The 20,637-nt window shown below is 31.5% G+C and overlaps 1 protein-coding gene across 1 annotated transcript in view; it reads right to left on the reverse strand.

Annotated features, from left to right (window-relative positions):
- LOC129966487 (uncharacterized) overlaps window positions 1–20,637 on the reverse strand; it is a 64,337-nt gene that overhangs the window by 9,219 nt on the left and 34,481 nt on the right. The window contains exons 13-24 of the mRNA XM_056080915.1: window positions 20,467–20,584; window positions 18,674–18,862; window positions 11,960–12,032; window positions 11,436–11,559; window positions 10,663–10,719; window positions 10,054–10,103; window positions 8,520–8,646; window positions 7,680–7,783; window positions 5,920–6,022; window positions 4,983–5,130; window positions 3,035–3,098; window positions 2,865–2,931 (exon numbers count right to left, since the gene is read on the reverse strand). Of these exons, the coding sequence (XP_055936890.1) occupies window positions 2,865–2,931; window positions 3,035–3,098; window positions 4,983–5,130; window positions 5,920–6,022; window positions 7,680–7,783; window positions 8,520–8,646; window positions 10,054–10,103; window positions 10,663–10,719; window positions 11,436–11,559; window positions 11,960–12,032; window positions 18,674–18,862; window positions 20,467–20,584 (1,224 nt within the window). The remainder of the gene's footprint in view (window positions 1–2,864; window positions 2,932–3,034; window positions 3,099–4,982; window positions 5,131–5,919; window positions 6,023–7,679; window positions 7,784–8,519; window positions 8,647–10,053; window positions 10,104–10,662; window positions 10,720–11,435; window positions 11,560–11,959; window positions 12,033–18,673; window positions 18,863–20,466; window positions 20,585–20,637) is intronic.

A 20,637-nucleotide genomic window follows, 5' to 3' on the forward strand; every position in this document is an offset into this window, starting at 1 on the left:
TTAGAGGTTCATCAAATGATTTGCTTAAAACTACTTGAGAAATGTTCCGGAATTCAAAAATAAGCTGTCCACTCTTTAAATGTTGAGGTTCGACTGATAATGTTTTGTAGTGTGTTGAAAGATAATAAACCGCTCCGCCTTTCGGCATGATTTGGACTTGGGCTCTACAGGGTGAACAAACTTCAGTGACAGAAAAACAGTGGCACATGCTTTTCCTTAACGAATGCCTGACTTTAATGTAAACTTGCTGTTTCCAATCTGTTACTACCTTGTTGGCGCATTTTGTAAGGAATGTAGCAAACCTACGCTGACTTGGCTTCAGCGATAAAATTATTGTAACCCTGCTGACATGGGGTCAGTTTGAAAAACAGTTTCGTACTGAGGAGTTCGTTGCGGGGTCGTTGCACCTCGATGAAATAAAAAGTTGGCTTTCGAATTGTCGTTTGATTTTTAAAAGAATACAGTCCACTTATTAAAAAATTGAATGAACCAGCTTAACTTATGGTAAATTCGTACCACGATCCATGCAGATACAGTTACTTTAGTTGTAAGGAGTTGAAAGGAAGGCTCGTATTCACGATCTTACCCATTTTTTTTTTCTTTTACTTTCTTCAATGTTTGTCAATAAACGTTATTAGAAATATTTTTTTCCATAAAAATACTTCACTATAAGTGGCTTTGACGACTTGGTATCTGATCTTCGACCCCAGATAGATGAGTACGTTCGGAGAGAAAGAGAGAAGCATGAAAAGGGGAGTGAGTTAAATCGAATGAATAGTTTTTTTAAAATAAAAAAGATTGTGCTTGATTCTCGTTTTTTAGTTTACTTTTTGTTACTGGCATACATGTCATCGCGTGCTACGAAAGCGCGAAACATGGCCATATCTGGCAAATTCTGATTCATATCCGCCTTCTAATTTAACGAAACATGTAAGTCTGATATCTCGTTTGATAGTGCGTCCCATCTGCCAACTAAATAAAGCTAAGCTATGATCATTTTTCGTTTGTTTTGCTTATTATTATTTTAATGTTTTATATTTTGAAATGATTTGTTCTCTCATTGGGAGTGATGTCAACATTTTTACGATGGAACTTTTGATATATTTTTTTCTGCACTAAAAGGAATCGTGTGAGAATATTTAAGAACCCATTGAAATAAAAATTTAAAGGGAGAGGTCTCCCTGAAACTTTCTCGCACGGAAGGGGTTATTTGCCTGACCCAAGGTACAAGATTTTTATTTTCACCCATGAGAGTTGTGTGCTTCGTAGCATAGTATAGAAGGCTGCTACTTGTGTCGTAACTGCATGTGACTGACGAATAATAGTTACAGATGATCAGTTTTTGGCGTGAAACTAACACGTGATTTTTGTCAATTTTTTTTATCGTTAATCGTTGATATTCGTTCACATCAGAATCAGAAAACAGATGCATGTACTTTGAATCGATTTATTCTTATCAACCGAAATCAAAAACTGACGTACAGTTACAACTGCAGTCATAAAATAACATACCGAATTTAATTTATTTTAGTCTTTGTGTTTTTGAGATATCGTGTTTACATGCAAGCAAAAGGTTAGTAGTCAACCTCTCAACGGATTTGATTCCAAATTTCATATGGATCTGCATTATAGATGCCAAGCCTTTGTACCAAGTTTTATCTATTTAGTTCTTCATGTTTTTGAGTTATCGTGTTTACTTGCACCGGTACTACTAGACAGACAGATTTTTCAAGAATTGATTTCGTTCAAAATTTGCCAGAAATCTATGAATTTGGTGTAAAGACCATATACAAAATTTCATCCATTTAGAACAAAGAATTTTTGAATTATCGTGTTCTCAGATAAATATAATTCCAAAAATGTGTTTTTCTGACTGGCCGAAGTCTGATGCACGGAGATTCATCATCATCTCGAGCTCGAATTTTTTTTTTTTTTTTTTTTTACTTGTGGCGATTATGATCATTTTTCTTCGTATAAAGGAAGTAAAAAGAAAGAGGCTTTGAATCGAAGGCCTTTATTAGAGTTAAAAAAAGAACCTATATATGTGTTATGGCCGATGCGGATAATCAGCTATTATTAATAGCAATGGTTGTTAGGACTACTAACAACCGTTATTTATTTTATTTGCAGTGGTAACTTTTACTGTCCGATATTCTTAAAAGAACCAATTAATCATAATGACTGTCATTCGCAAACACATATTATACCAAAAGCATAGAAGTCAAAAAAAAAAAAAAATGCACAAAATACTGACAGAAACCTTTTGAATGAAGTGAAATTTTAATAACATTTATTATGTATTTTAATATTTAGAATGAACCTGTAGGATATCCTTTTAATTTTGTCATAATTCTCCTTCTGCAGGCTTGAGTGATTTTATTTTATTTGCATGCATTTGAGAAATAATTATTTTCTGCTACCACTCATAAAATTATATTTCAAATATTCCTTCACTTACCATTTTTAATATACTTCATAATTAATTATCATAAAAATCTTGTAATAATTCATTATTGGATGGTGATTCTCATATGAAGAGAAATTTTAGTTAAAATTAAACCATCAAATGGTAATTAGTTATTGAAAATCATAAAGTATATTGTTTTATTTGGAAACATTATTTTATTAAGAAATGAGGATTGCGGAATTTCATCTTTACACAGACGAAAGAAGTCAAATAAAATAAGGCATATAATAGAATTAGATTTTTATTAAAAATAAGTGCGTGGGTGAAATTTAAATTCCTGTGTGGTAAAGTGAAAATTTTTGGAATCAGGGATTTGAAAAATTTGAAAAACCCAAGAAAGATCCTTCTTAGCCTTTCCCGTCTATTTTCGGAGAGAAAAATAGATAAGTCAACTTACAGCAGATGCCACCAGAATCGGACTGACCAAGAGCCATCTGAAAGGAGCCGTTGGGCCGACCAGACACCTTGAAAATAAACATTTGTATTTATTTGGATCATTTTCTAATTTTAAGGTTTCTCAAAAGGAAATTGAAAAACTTATGGAAAGTGAAAGGAAAAATGACAAACCTGTAATCATATCCGTAGTTGTAAAATAACATAAAACACCCGCCAATCATACATCCAGGAGCGACTGAAAAATATTTGGTTCATTAAATATCTGATACAACGTTAAGCTTGAATGATACGGAACAATAATAAATGAAGCTTCATTATATTAATCCCTCAGCATACAATGACGAAAGCATCAAATAAATGAATGTTTCATTTTAAACCTGCTATTCATTGAAAGAATTAAAAACAAAAAAGCAAAAATACTTAAATACGCAGTATTATCTCAAGTGCTCTGAAATAATTATATGAATTAAAATGATACTAATTGTTCCAAAGAGGATATGGCATTTAATTAGGAAGTTAAGTCAATTCGTATGTCAAGGGGTTCACTTCGAATTTTGGAACAATAAGAGAGCGATTTGGAAACGGATCTTACAATTTTGAACCTTTATGAGATGGCTAAGATACTCCTTCCCCTTCATCCTCATTTTTATGGCTTTCCTTAAGGTAAACTCCTTCGCTTCGTTGCCGAAAAATAGGAAATGAATGCTTTTAAACTTCTTCACGTCGCCATATCTCATGTAAGCCCAGTGCAGTCCAATGGAGGGGAGCATTTGAAAATCACAGGGGATAAGTGCCTTAAATTTGGAACAATAAGCATCTCTACATAGAAATTCAGGGACGACCACGTGGAACTACCGTGTATTGATGATATGGGTGTTTTCTCAGAAGATCCGTTGTTTATAAAAAAAAACTAATGCACGCTAAAGGAACTGAAAACTTTCGTATCTTCAAAAATGGATATGTCAGTTTTAGCGTAATAGGGAGCGTTTCTCTTACTACAGAAACGTATAATGTGTATAGGTTTAAAAAGTCGAAAGTTTTTAAACTATTCTTTAACAATCAATTTAACAGGAGCTAATATAACAGAGGTTTTTTTTTTTTTTTTTTTTTGTCTTTTCTTGAAGCACATTTTTTTTTTCGCTTTCAATATGCTTAGTTTAGTTTAGTTATATTAACGTCCAGTCTTTTAAAGCAACACTGGGGCTATTTTGGGACGGACCTGTCATTTTGAACCACTGTCAGATAACCAGGACGACACCTGAGCTGGTATCCCCTCACTAAACTTCCATATCACCCAACGGGAGGATTCGGTATGCTTAGAATGCATTTTATTCCTAACAATTCGTACGAAATTTCATACTACCATATTTAGAAATATTATGCATCTATTAAATATACTTTTACATCTTTTTTCTGCTCCATAGTATTAACCCCGAAAGGCTATTTATCATGCAAAATATGATATATTTTTTAAGCTTCCAACACCATTACACTATTTTTATGTCATTTTTTTATTAACATATTTGAATGAAAATAAATTCACAGTACTTTTGTTCATATATTATGTTAATTTTGGAGGGATTTTACTGAGAATTATTTTTTTTCCAGTGGAATTGTGGTTATGGACAAGAAAACTATCGCATCACAACACATATTCGATTTCTCATTAAAAAACAGATATTTTAAGAAACAGCTATTTTTCTACTGTTTTATAATGAAAATCAAGCAATTGTTCTTTAAGGTATTAAATTTCTCTTGCGAAGAAATTTCCTTGATTTACAACTGAAATTTCGGCAACATCCTAGTTTCCTTTGATCTGACGAGAACCACCAGAGCAGCAGAGAGATTGATCCAATCCAGATGCAAAGGATTGGCATTCAGTGCTCTCGCTTACCAAGCATTTCTTGACCAACTTAACTCCTCTCCTTCCTTATTCGGAGCCTTACCCTTGGATCTGGATATCCGGAATTTTCGTAACCCTGCCTTTCGACAAACTTGCTTCCATCTGGAGAGGTTTAGAAATTCGAAGTGCGGAGGTGTCAGCCTCATCACCAGATCGTGGTTCATTATGAACCTTATCCATCCCAAAACAGTTAATTCATTTGGGTGAAATGCTTACCCCAGGCCATCATGACATGGAGGGTCAGTTTGCTCTTGAAGGACCCGAGGACAAGACCACAAAAGAGGGCGTGAGCTTCGGCCGCCAGCCACATCCCCGTCGCCGTGTAGAAGAAGTGGATGAGAATGGATAGGATGCGGCACACTTCCTAAGTAGTGAGAATCAATCTCATAGTAAAAGCAAGACAAAATACTATCTTGATCTGAAGAAGCTAGAATAAATTTCTTAAATTTTACAGGTCTTATAAATGTTTGTTTAAAAGGACAAATCTGCGCTGATTTAAGGTTCTGTAAGCCAAATCAATCTTGTCAATCTCTAAATACAATCCTACAAGCCGTAAAACTCTTCTGCGCAGATCTTTCTACATACCTCAATATATTTAAATCCCCCAAGAAAAACAGCCGTAGGAGACATTCACTATAAAATCAGTCTTTGTCCTACGAGCTCTATTCAATAAACTTTATTTTAATGTAGTAAACTGAATTGAGTGGAGAGTCAAATAAATTTCATTGAATTTAAGATTTTGCATAAATTATAAAAAGTGTTCTGTAATGATGGATGATTCGGCATTCTGTGTTCATACTTTTAAGATACTTGCTTAATTAAAAAAAAATACACACATACATATTTGTATAAGTTTAATCACTTCCATTTCAAATTAAAAAGGACATAAAATTAGAGAAAAGCATACTGCAATGAGCAGAAAGTTATAATGCCTCTAAAACAGTATGAATTACGTAGCTATCATTATTTGAAGCTTGAAAAGTTTCATAAAACATTTACTTGAAAATATTTTAGCAACCAGCCATCCCTGCCAATCAGCTTATCGCCAAATGCAGATAAAAAGAGAGAAATTTAAGTAAACAGCAGCGAGTAAACGTGAGTAGGATAAAATAGTTGTGCGGGAGTAGCGAAATAAAAATGTACAGATTCTTACTTCATCTTCGAACAGGAAGTCCGTTAAGAAGAAAGACACTAAACCGCCAAGAGCCGCAGCAGCCATATTCAGGCGAATTATATGGTACTGCTCGTGCAATGAGCTGAAAAAGAGGCGACAGCGAGACGTTTAATTATACGAAAGAACCACTCTTCACACTAATAAAATAGAATAAACAAATAAGAACAAGATTTTAAGAACTTCATAGAGACAGCACCCCAGATATGGGAATGAAACGCTCCCGATTACGTGGCTATTCTCGCTTCTCCTGGTGGGCATAGTCATTTCGTGGAGGGTAGAGTTACCTTTCGTCCAATGGTGGGACATGCTTTCTTTTAGAGATTTTGTACCACTGTTGGTGCGACGGCGGTCATTTAACAGTACCAGTCGCTAGTTGATCTTATGGACTATCCAATGTTGCAAAAATGATCTTATAGGCAAGTTTGGCATGAAAATATTCAAAGTCAAGAGGAAAAACAATAAGAACAGGTCAAAGAATAGAAAAAATCCAGAAGTGAGTGTTCTGATCACATGACTAATATCTAACTGCACCTTGCTTCACGCTATACGTTTATTTTTCAAGACACGCAATGAATTCCGATACTGAATTGACTCGGTGCATCTCATGATACGGCGAATGAAAATAATTGGATCACAGAAATGTGTCATGAAAGGGTTATATGAAAATCTCAAGTATGGTATAAACAGTGTGGTCATAAAACCACTCCCTGATTAGAAAAAACTCATAACTAAAGATTTATTGAATATAATACTGTAAAATTTTTAATATTCAATAGCCGTATTCTTAAATTTTTTAATACCTACTCATAGCGCAATGAATGCAGAAATACTTATTTGAATTTAAATTATTATCCATATGGCATCAGAGAAGGAAAAAATTTGAATGTGTCCCTTGGTTCGATGAATTCAAATCGACCCTAATTATTCAATATCAGTTTTAAATTTACATAAAGTGTTAGCAACACCATTTGAAGAGAGTGATGCACTCAAAATTAGAATCCCAGATAGTGTGACAGCCGGAATGTTGTACAATATTGGGCGAGAATTGGAAGAGCGCCTTTCGAGTTGAAATGGACTAATGTAATTGATTTTATTATAAGCTTAATAAATATCTTCACAATATATCGAAACAACCCTATTTTATTGACTATATGATGTGCAACAGCAAAGGCATGACCCCGGATTAAACTCCATTAACAATGATTATACATTTAGAATTCAGAGGTGATGGAACATTCCTTCCATAAAAGACTTTTATACAAAGGGACGCAAGCAAGATAGCCTACAACACAAAACATTCCATTTTGAATAAAATAGAATGAAAATAAAGTTATGAAAAAGAAAGAAAATCAATAAATTAGTAAATAAAATAAAGATAAATAAACTAAATTAGAAAATAAATAAAAATAAATAAATACCCAAATACCGAATCACTTTATTTATTTATTTTTTATTTTTTTGGAATGATGAGAAACTTTGTGGCCATTCTGTGGCTGGCGAACCAACCTTCGGACACTTCTTTTTATTTCATTGCATTTCACATATGTAGTTCTTGTTATTAATACAAAGCATAACATTCTCTTGAAATTGGCTTATTTCACATCCTTTCTATTTTCCAGCATGTGACGACGCCATTTCTGCCGCTTTGTGAAATCGTCTTTATGTGCACAAGAAGATTGTACTCGCTGTTAAGAAATGAAGATGGGGAAAACTGATTCGAAGGGAAATAAAAATCTCACCTTCTTATAAGAATCACCAGAATGTAAAACGCGAGCAGAATGATCGAGATTCCGAAGCACGCCCACTTGGTCCACTTCACCCATTCTTCCTCTTCTTGCATAGCCTTTGGAGACACAACAAATACGGGATGAATTTATAATAAAAATTATGAAAAGCAGAATGTCAAATAAGCAAGAAACATTGTTACGAACATTCCAACTATCTTATCATTTTGTCGTTTTCATTTTAATTAAAAATGAGAGAGATGAAAGTAGAGATGTGTGGGATTTCACTAAATACTTTACACTGTTACTAAACAAAAGCTTTCAATAAATTTCAAATTCGTAGTATGACTCTTTATTAAGTCATTTGCAGTTCAGAATACATGAAACGTTTCACATGTATTATATTCAATTTGTTAAAACACATCTACAAATAAAGCATGATCCTGGAAATAAAAATTTTGCATTAAGGTTAAGATCGTATGAAAAGGATGTAAAACGCACAGTAGGATGATTTTTGTAAAGTGCATACGGAGTTGGATGGAATTGATTTGTTTGTATTCAATTAACTTTATATCAGTGAATATGAATATACTTATCCCATTTCAACCGGAAACTGCCAGTCACTTTTCATTCCCGCATTTTAACTTTCGGTTTCGAGAGTATTTTTAATATTTTATAAAAAAAATAATTCTTTTCTGCATATCATGTATCGTACATTTGCAACTGTCCCGTCTCATTGTTATTATACTTGCTGAATTCTAAACGCATCTTCCATTTTCGCAAGTTTTTTGTGCTCTATTAATTGATTAATAGACTTGATAATATTAAAATAATCATAAATAAACGTGTTTTTACAAAGGGTGCACGTATTTTGGACATGATGGCATAGGTTCCAAGCTGGGTGCATTGACAAGTTGTCTCTTCTGAGCTGGTATTGGCAACAGAACATCCATCGGTCGACCATCCTCCTTTGGCTTTGCTTCTGCAAAACACAAAGGAAAAGAATAACTTAATAATATGAACATCAAAATCCTTTTTATTTTGCTTTTAGGAAAATGACTCACTTTCTTTCAATTCATTTTGAAGTTGAGAAACTTATGAACTGAATTCTGCATATCCAAATCCATGGAAAATGTTTAAGAAAGAAGTCATTTCTTTTATTTATGGTATAATTGATGCCATAGATTAACTGAATAACTTCACTAAAAAATTAAATCTATATCCCAGTTAAAAGACGTGCGTTGACCGAGGCAACTTACTTTCCTTCTCCTACGAAACGCTCATCTAAAATTCATTTGAGGTGTCCTCATATTTCACATGTTTCATGTGGGTTTAAATGAACGTTCCTGTTTATTTTGGCGTCATATCTTGTGAATGCGATAAATAAATTAAGCCATTAGCTATCATTAGATATCTGTATACATGAAACTCAGTTTATATTTATCAAGGCGGTCGAGTCACTTATAATATTCCAATAGCGTATGACAGTAAAATTTTTAATGATATGAAATTCAATGGTTTCAAGCTCCATTCCAAAGGAGCTTTTAAGTTAATTCAATCCATTTCTGCGAATGCTGAGAAAACTTGTGCCAATCATTTTCCGTCGCAGGCGTTTTGCCTCATTGCAGTCGGAAAAGAATCAGTCGCCTTTCCCCAAAGTCGCAGGAAAAGAAGTAGAGAGATTCGAGGCGAGAAAAATAGTTTTCATTTCATTAAAAAAAATGAACCATTATCATGGACCATCCTCTTTACATTTGTATGCAAAATTGTGTGTGTCCTCATCTACAGAGGACACACACAAACGAAATGGCTCTTTACATACATGGATTTTAGAATCCGTTTAAAAATGTGATACATAATTTTTTTTTTTTTACTTAAATAATTGTGTTTCGGTTTTTTAGTGTTGTCTATGTGATTTTTTTGCAATCGATTTTAAATTACTTTCCGAGTCAACGACTTGGTATAAAGCCATCTGTCAAAAAAACTTTTTTAATCGATTAATAAATTTGTATCGCACAGGCAAATAAATAGTCAGACAAGAATATGAAATAATGTTGCATTATCTTCCAGTTTTGATCTATGTTTAAAATGTCAAGTCTCCAGCTCATTGTGAAGTTAACTTTAAAACTGATTGCAAAATCTGCCTCGAGCAGAAATCGTGTTAGTAAAAAAGATGATGGGCAAAAACCTGCAATCCAAAATCGCAAAAATCGGCTCCAAAATCAACTTAGACGTCTTTCCTGAAAAACTCGCCGACTTGAATAAAAAATCATGTTCGATTGTCTAGAACTGATTCAGTTAACGAAAACTCGTTGGTAAAGATTTTCTGCTGTAAATAAAATTCCTCAAGATATTGTAGAACGATTTTAAGTAGAAAGAAGCGATTTACTTTTTAATTTCCAAGGTTGGGTCCCATCTCATGCATTCCCTTCGACGTATCTGCAATGAATGAAACGTTATGCATCTGGATTTCTAATAAAAGAGTAAATATGGTATAGGCAGAAAAGCTCATCATTCGACACATTTAACATTTTTACTAACATCATTAGAAGTTAAAAATGATGTTTATGCTAATCATTTTTGTAAAATATAGTCTTTTAATACAAATGGTAATAGCGCAATTAGATCAATGCAGCAAACAACAGTTTTGTCATTGCTATATCTCTGACGGATTTTCTACACATCAGCCGCATTTTATATATTTCAGATAATATAGATGCATAATTAAAGAGAGAGACGCTATCAGCTGACCGAGAAAATATTATCCTGCATTTTTTGTATATTAGGAGTTGGAATTAAAAATATTAGAGTGCTAGAACAATTTTTTATGGTGCAATCAGAAATGTTAACACACATCAGTAGAAAAATACAGAACTGCAGTTTTTACTGAACACACACACTTGATTCATTTTTTCATAGAAACCACTAAATACACACTTTTGCTAACATGACTAGCTTCTCTACACATAATAATTTAACTATAACAATATTAAATTACCTCTCCATTCTTTTCCATGTCTTCATCAGCCAGAAGTTTACGACCGGTTGCTCGCACCTGATAAAAAAACACATTGACAAAAATTAGAAAACTGTCCCTTTCGTTTTAGAATCTATACTGATAACTGTCTTATCTTATAGTTACATGTGAGTTATGTAATAAAAATGTGAAGATGAATCATTTTTTTAAGAAATGAAATTTAAAATTTAACTAACTATGATCATAGATTAAAGTTTTTTCGATAAAAGAGGGATTTAGCTAGTTCTAAACATTGTATTAAAATCGAAGACTATCTTTAATTTCTTTCGATAAATTATTTACTCGTTTTAATACAAGTTGTGCGTTTGATGCTATTTGCCTAATGTTTTTCAAATCATGGCAGCAAAGTTTCCAAAATTTACAAAATACAATAAATTGCTGATTTTTGCATCACCGGACGCCCGATAAGAATTGAAGTTCAAAACTGGGCTGCAGCGCTTTCCTGAAAATACATAAAACATGTTTTTTATACATTGCAACATGCTCAGGATTTTGAAATGCCGCCAAAAATCAAGAATCATGATCCGAAATTTACCTTTCATACCAATCGCAGAATGATAGGATGGATTATCGATCATCCGATCCTAAAGCTATAGTTTGGCTACCATCTTTTTCCGTTCCCCCCGTCTTTTTTTAATCATCTTATGTCACAGGTAGAGCGAATCTTCAGATAACTCCCCTAAAGAGACGGGAGCTACGAAATTCTAGTCTACACTATGAAAAGGGAGACGCACCTTCCTCCTGTGCTTGAGGATGAGAGTGAGAGGTTCCCTTTCGAGGGCAGACGAACTGGCGTTGGGATTGCAGGTGACCGACACGACTTCGCTGTCGATGAAGACCAAACTGGTGGCGTTTCCTCTGTGGGGAAAAGTAATGACGTTTACAAAGCAACTTTGATAAGACGAGCATTTTAATGTGCTATTTTTTGCCTTGAAATGTCAGGTGCTGCTATTGTTCTGCTTCGACAGATATCAATGCTTAAAAGTCTATACTGCTTATTCGGATAAATAAACTTAAAGTGCATAGTCGATGCCTTGAAATTCAAGGAGGTTTATAAAAGCATTACTCCTACAAGATATTGTTACTGTTACATTACGAGCATGAAATGTTAATTTCTGTTTCTATTCCTCAGACATTTTAATGCAATGCACTTCCTGTTACTTAAATGGATGATTAAAACCTCACTTTGTTTAAGGTTTGTATCGATGTCATTCAGATGGACAGACATTTCAATTCATCACTGGTCGTTTTTACTTACGTTTTTGCATTCCACAGAGGTGCCAGCTTCTCTAAATTTTTATAAGCGTTTCCAGCAAATATTACTTTCGTACCTGTAAGAAAAAAGGAGGATGAAAAGCAGCAATCGTGACGATAAAGATTTCAAGAGAACTTTTATTTCTATAAATTACTTTGCAAGTGAATAACAAAATGTTAAATAGATCATTAATAAATTATGGCACAACCATTTGTTTTAAAATAAACATTATATATATATATATATATATATATATATATATATATATATATAAGTAACCAATCTAAAGTAAGATATAGTTTGAAAACGAAAGTAAAATGAAGACGAAACAAAACAGTTTCGAAATCGCAACTAAAAATTATTACCTATTCAAATTAAAACCAAAAAAGGAAAAGGAAAGAAACTTCATAGTATTTAGAGAGCGCAACTGCAGTTACTTCTAAAACACAGATGAATTGATACAAAAGTATTAAAATCAAGTTAATAGGAAAATCAAATAAACTAAAAAAAAAATTAAACCAAATAAAAAAAGAATCCGGCCTAAAGACTTTTTCAAGGGTCACCCTCAGGCAGGGATTCAAAGAAAGGGATTTTTTCTGTGAAGGAAATACAGACAAAGGTCTAATAAGGATTCCTCGTAACCCGAAAATCCCCTGAAATTAGGCCCAAGAGATATACCATTTTAACAGAAAGGAATACAAAACAACAAATTAGAAGAAAATAACCACTACAACGTAAAAATACAATAACAAAAATAACAATATAAATAAAAATATCATAAAATAGCACAAAAGGAAAAACGAAAAGGCAAAAAATTACCATCAGCAGTCAAGGAAATTTTAAGTTATCGAATGTGATTCGCGCTTTTTTAAAAACACTAACGGTAAATTAGGTAAAAAATTGTTGGGCCAAAGGATTAATCCCATACCTTGTTTAATTAAAAAATTGACATTACAGTAATTTGATTTCTATTGGTAATGATTTGTATGTTTTTATTGCTAAATTATCTAGAAAATACCATTGGCCTGCGGAAGGTTTCGGGGAATGGAAAGTGAGAATTTTAAAGGAAATTAAAATAAAAATGAATACTGATTTCGATAGATCTAAAGAACGTAGGATTTATTTTAGTTAAACATTGAAAAACCAAATAAAAGATTTAAAAGAAAAATTTGTTATTACAGTAATAGATAAATCAGCAAATAATTTCTGTTTAATTTGTAAATATTATTATAAAGAACTTTTAATTAATTAATATAACTCTAATGCAACTTATATGTTAAAGAACACCGGGAAAAAGGAATTAGATAAAAGAATGCTAGCTTTCGCAAAAAAAACAAAAAAAAAAAACACCAAAACTAAGACTTGCTCTCTTAACTATCCTTATTTATTCCCAACAGTTAAACTTCATAAAAATCCATTAAAATTCAGATTCGTGACCTGTAGCACTGGCAGTTATAATTACTATACGGGCAAACATTTCTTTAAATACTTAAAAATTATCCTGGACAAAATAAAAACTGAAGACAACTTTATTATTTCTAGTAACAAAGAAGTACTGCATTTTCTTAAAGATAACAACATTAATAAACTTAATACTTTTGATTTCGAAAATTAATACACTAATCTACCTCATAAAAAATTAATAAAGGTATGCACTTCTATATATGACGAATATTTAAATGAAAATATCATTCCTAAAAATAACTAGCTTGAGTTATGTAATTTTAATCTTACTGAAAATTACGTTTTTAATGGTATTAATTTTTATAAACAAGTCAAGGGCATTCCAATGGGAACAGCTTTCTCAAGTGCTTTAGCTAATATTTTCCAACATTACTATGAGAAAAAAATAATTAAATATAATTTAACCCCTTAACTGTTTTATTTTCTTTACTATCTAATAAGATGACACCTTCTATTTTGGGAAAATTTTCTTATTTTGATTCAAATGGAAATCCATTGAATACTTGACTTATCTATGTATTCGAAGTAATTTTAATATTTAATTATAATCGTTATGAATGGTTTATTTTTTGCTTACAACTATCAAAATTCGATACATCGATGCACGTATGGCACTAGGGCAAAACAGTTAAGTGGTTAATAAACGGGTGGAGATATATTGATGACCTACTTTTGATTAACTTCGACAATATTGCTACTAATTGCTATCCATAAGATTTAATTCTAACGGAAACAAATAAAAATCATCTTGAGGCTACCTTTCTGGATTTAAAAATCGAAATTGCTAATGATAAAACAATAGCTGGTATATACGATAAAAGGGATGAATTCAACTTTAAAATAACAAAACTATGTAACTACCATTCCAATCTAAACTCTTAAAATTTTCAAAAATCTAATTTTCTCACAAGTTAACAGGATCAAAAGGGTTTTCAATAATAAAAATTCCTATATTGAAGCATCAAACAACCTCATTAAAAATTTAATTAAAAATGAATTACCTAGAAATTACTGTAATGTCAATTTTTTAATTAAACAAGGTATGGTTTGGGATTAATCCTTTGGCTTAAATAAAAATAGATCTTTCCTTGCATATTAGATTATTCAATAGATGGCGCTGGGAGCCTACAATTTTTTACCTAATTTACCGTTAGTGTTTTTAAAAAAGCGCGAATCACAATCGATAAAATTTCCTTGACTGCTGATGGTAATTTCTTGCCTTTTCGTTTTTCCTTTTGTGCTATTTTATGATATTTTTATTTATATTGTTATTTTTGTTATTGTATTTTTACTTTGTAGTGGTTATTTTCTTCTAATTTGTTGTTTTGTATTTTCCTTTCTGTTAAAATGGTATATCTCTTGGGCCTAATTTCAGGGGATTTTCGGGTCATGAGGAATCCTTATTAGACCTTTGGATTTCCTTCACAGAAAAAATCCCTTTCTTTGAAAAAGTCTTCAGGCCGGATTCTTATTTATTTGGTTTAATTTTTTTTGAAATATTCTTAAATGAATAACGCAACTGAGGAATGCCCTGCAAGTAAAATAAAGCAGATGTAATTTTTATCTCCAATAAATTTTCAAAATTTTAATCTCATATGGATTTTTTTTAAAAAAATGCCTACTTAAAAATTTTAAAAAATTAAATATATAACAATGTCTTGTACTATTTTTCATATGTGAGACATTTGGAGGCGGTATTTGGTAGTCACAGTAATGAAATTAAAAAATATATTATTTTAATAATAAAAATTTCTAGTATAGGAACCCTTAAATACCGACAAATTAATAAAATGCACATAATACGTGATTATGAAGGGTATTTCTTGTCGTAGTTTGAGCTCGCCGGAGATAGATTGCTCTCTCTGAAATAAAATAAAAAATCGCTGTTAAATGGATTACAGATCTAGTTTTAAAAAATGATGCCAGGAAAGTTTTAATAATGCTGAGAATTAACTTGATTGTAACATCAATTTCGATTCTGGCCTTTATTGCAACACAGAGAAAAGTCCCTTCAGATTTGACTCAATGAATCCCTTTAATATCTAGTTTTTTCCTATTTTAATTGCTGATATCTTCTGTTTAAGGATATTATGTCGATTTTTTAAAAGAAAAGTGTTTATGAAGTGTTTCAAATGCTATGAACTTTATCGTTATTGTGTCGAATTTTAATAACTATCAATGATATTATTTAAAAAATACAATTCCTTGATGTACTTTTGGCGAAGGTGGTTGACGATGTGGTTACCAATTAAATTAATATTAAAATCTGAATGAGTCACAGAACCAGAAAGTGAAAAATAATCATCATTTGAAAGCTTTCTTACACGACCTTCGCTCGGTCCATCCGTTGGCGTCCGGTCCTCGGTTGGCGTCTCTCTCTTATCTCTCTTGTGTCACACATTCTGCATAACAAGGTTATCTATGCTGGGAAGAATCATCGACCTTCTAACCATATAGCAGAGACATGTATCGATAAATTGATCTTTTGAATTTCCGTTCAACTGCCGTAAATCGTTGCAGTTGGTATTTACTATAAGATAATGCATGCTAAGCTAAAAGCGTCTCAAGCCATGTGCTTCAATGCAACTTATAATTGATTTGATATTCTTTCATTCATAAGATTGTATTTTAGAATATATTTATATAAATTTCGCTTGCATTATAAAGGCACCTACATATTTATATGATCTATGAATTGAAAGAACTATATACAAGAAATAATCAAAATATATGCATTATGAAATTTCAATTAAAATTAAAACCTATTTCTGAAAACAAACTAAAAGAATTTTAAATTATTTCTGAATCAAACTAAGAAAGATACAATTGTATTTAGAGAGCGCTAATGCTGTTACTACTAAAACACAGATGAACTTAAACAGATTAGTAAAAATACCAAGTTAATATTAGCAAACAGAATACAAATAGAATCAAAAAGGAAGAAATTAAGAATCCGGCCTGAAGACTTTCTCAAGGGTCACCCTTTATAGAGAACTATTAACCAATGAATATAACTAATGCTACTTACATTTTAAAGAATACCGGGAAAAAGGAATTAGATAAAAGAATGCTAGCTTTTGCGAAGAAAACTAAAATTAAGACTTGCTTTTTAAACTATCCTTATTTGTTCCCAACAGTAAAATTTCATAAAAAAACAATTAAAATTTAGATTCGTGACTTGTAGCACTGGCAGTGATAATTACTATACGGGAAAAAATTTCTTTAAATTCTTGAAAATTATCCTGAACAAAATTAAAGATGAAGATAACTTCATAATTAATAGTAAAAAAGAAGTTTTGATAATAACCTTAACAAACTTAATACTTATGAAGATAACAACATTAATAAACTTAATACTTATGATTTTAAAAATTCATATACTAATGTGCCTCATGAAAAATTAATAAATGTCTGTACTTTTATATATGACAAATATTTAAATGAAGATATTATTACAAAAAAAATAACTGAATAGAATTATGTAAATTTAATATTACCGAAAATTACGTTTTCAATGGAATTAATTTTTATAAACAATGACAGGAACTGTTTTCATTAGCATTAGCCAATATTTTTCTACATTACTATGAGAAAAAAATAATTAAACACAATTTAATTAACGGTTGAAGATATATTGATGACTTGCTTTTGACGAATTTAGATAATACTAATATTGTTACTAATTGTTATCCAAAAGATTTAATTGTAACTGAAAAAAATAAAAATCAACTTGAAGCTACCTATCTGGATTTAAAAATCGAAATTTCTAATGACAAAACATTAGTTGGTATCTACGATAAAAGGGATGAATTCAACTTTAAAATAATTAAGTTTAGTAATTACCATTCTAATCTAAACTCTAAAATTTCCAAAACTTTAATTTTCTCACAATTTAATAGGAATAAAAGAGTTTGTAATAACTAAATTTCTTATATTGAAGCAACAAATAATGTCATTAAAAACTTAACTACTGATGAATTCCCAGAAACTATTGCAATATAGAAGTTTTAATAAAAGAAGGCTTGACATCTCACTAATCTTTTGACACAACTAAAAATAGACTTTCGGCTACATGTCAACTAACTCAATAGATGACGTTGAGACTTTCCAATTATTTATTAACTTGAATGACGAAGCGTTTTTATGCAAGGGCAGGAAATGACGCGGGAAACGTGATGTGAGCCTTTTTATGTAGAGATTTTACCTGCTACTGATATGTACTTTCCTTTTTGTGTCAATAATTGGTTGTGAATGTTCTTTTATAGTTTATATTATGTTATTATAATTTTCGCTTGAATTGGAGATTATGATTTATTGTTTTATTTCTGTAAAAAATGATTTATCTCTAAGGCCTCTAGGGGATTTTCGGGTCATGATGGGTCAATATTTTTGGACAAAAGTCAGACCCCTCACAGATAAAATCCCTTGCTTGAATCCCTGCCTGAGGGTGATCCTTGAGAAAGTCTTCAAGCCGGATTCCTAATTTCTTCCTTTTTGATTCTATTTTTATTCTTTTTGCTAATATTAACTTGGTATTTTTTACTAATTTGGTTATATATATAATTTAAATCATAATTAATTTTCCAAGTTTCAAATTTAAATTAGCCCTTGTTAGCTTCATACTAAAATGTTTAATTATTTCTTGATCCAATTCCCATTGTTTTTTTTTTTTAATTTAACTAATTCTAACACGCCCTCTGATGACTTTTGCATTTTCCACACTCAGATAGAAGGGATAAATTTCCCGAATGCTTACAGTATTTTTTTAAAGATACGTAAGATTCCCTTTCCTAAATCTACACATATCAGTGAAATCCCTACCAGAATCTCACAGTAAAATTACTGAAGGGAATAATTTCTGCCACTTTATTCTTGTATCGCGATGTAAAGAGACGTCATTTTATCATTGCTTCTTTCTTGTACCCATTATGACTCCCGTGGTGAAATAAATCGATATTCAAATTTCAAGAGGTCCCAAGAGGTTTTCGGCCATCCTTTTGCAAAATTATGATAATTATGATTACCTATATATATATCATAGTTATCGATAAGAAACAAGCATGAAATCGAATCAAAATGGGTAAAAGTATGCAACTATTTACATGAAGCGTATTGAATTTTGCAGAGGCTGCCCCAACGTGGAAAATGCAGTCTTCAATAATAATAATAATAATAATAAAATGAAATTTTATTTCATTCTAGACGTAAACAAAAGCCAGGTGAGATTCAAACAATTCGTTTTCCATTGCTTACGTTTGTCCATTTCTCCATAAACATTTTTCGTCATCTGAACCCGAACTTTTCCTTCATCTTTCTTCTCCTCTTCGTTGTCTTTTGCTGATCGTCTCCTTCTTTGGCTCTCTTCTTCTTTCAAGTCTGGGAAGAAGATGGGTTCGTCTGCTTGGTGTACATCGTACAGCATTCGTTTGCGGATATCGGAGTCTAAAAATAGAGAGAATAATCACCACAGAAACTGTCGTCATCTTCGACTTCACTCTTTACCTTTGAAAAATTGCATAAATTCGATCGAATTTAGCCGAATCGTGATGCATTAATATTCTTATTGAGGCAACACGAAGACTATTTTGAGCCTCGTATTTTTGAATCATCATCATTAAATCATAATCATCTCCTCAATATAAAGTTGGCCGAGTTTCATTATCAATTTGAAGCATTATTTCCAGAATAACTCGAATTTCTACAGAGCTGTACAGAGAAATAACTTCATTTATGGTTTAAGAAAGCAATAAAGCTATTCGTAACAAGTTTTTCTAGTTTTCTCGATCTCGTAATAGTTGTAGAGAATTCTTCAGAAATAATCACTGAAAATGACTTAATCCTTTGCATTTGGAAAAGTAATTCGTTGCATATTTATTCACCTAATCGAAGGACTTTTTTTATCGATCAGAAAAACAAATATACATCATTGTTTTAAATTGAATTTCTTCGAAAAGTCAATCTTACCAGTCTATAGACATTTTAAACTAAAATTAAAAATGAATAATAAAACCTCAAAATGATGCACCGTTTTAAATAGTGCGTTAGAGAGTGCAAAGGATTTCTTTGGTTGTCTTGAAGGGTTTCATTTCAATTCTGAATCTTCCTCTCTTTTTTTTTGTATTTGCATTAGTTTCGAAAGCAGAGATATTTCTTGAAACCTAATTACAATACAACAGTCATTTAGTGTTCACTTGTTGGAAAAAATTAACGTATTTCTGATTACAACGTTATCAAATTAAGCTAAAAAAATTTGTAATAGAATTTTCGAATGTATAGTGAAGTGGATTTTTAAAATTCACAGCGGGGACAAAACCAGTTAATTAGGCCTTCCAATGCGTCATTTTACCAGTCAAAGACTTGTTGCTAATCCACTGAAAGAAAAAATAAAAATTCATCACTCACACGTATGGCACGAAAAATGAAATAATAAATCAAAAATGAAATACTAAACGATAGTTTTCCAGGGCAGATTTTAAAATATTATACAAAAATATATAAAAATATAAAAGATTTTTTAAATAACTGAAATAAATGGGTTCTAGATTTGAAATAAGTAATATAAATTAAATAAACCAAAAATAATTGCTTTAATACTTGAAAAATGTGAAATAAATCGTGGGAATTGGTAATTTTTTAACACACCTTCGAGAATTTGAGAAAAAGTTGTCGTTACAACTTTAGTACAAAATATGCATAATAATAAAATATTCAATAAAAATTCTCATTAGTTCTGAAACAGATATTGCGAAAAGAATGGAACTATTCAGCTTTTTAAAGATAGAAATTATGAGATAATTGGACATGTATTATATACGGAAGACAGTCCCCATGTCTTGTAACACGTTATGAAGGAAACTTATAAAAGATATTTTATAGCTTTTAGAGTTCTCGATGTGATTTTTTCCGAACCCCAAAGAAGAATATATATTTTGATGACCTCGAATGTGTGATTTTTTGTCGCATTAGAAAACAAAATGAACCCACTATGAGGCTTCGCAATTTTTCTATGTTTTCCACTGCATTTTGTTTATGACTAAGCAACTTACTGATATTCGTTGAGTCGCGAGTAAACAATAAGGGTTCTTTTCCATTATCAGTTTGCTTCATTTTCTGCACCTGGTAATCAACGACCAGATTCAAAAAGTCCACCGAAGATTTTCCCTCCTGAAAAGCAAGAGACACTCATAATGATACATTTCGAATACAAATGTTCAGAA

Source organism: Argiope bruennichi, chromosome 4 (genome assembly GCF_947563725.1).
Source record: "Argiope bruennichi chromosome 4, qqArgBrue1.1, whole genome shotgun sequence".
Lineage (NCBI taxonomy): Eukaryota > Metazoa > Arthropoda > Arachnida > Araneae > Araneidae > Argiope > Argiope bruennichi.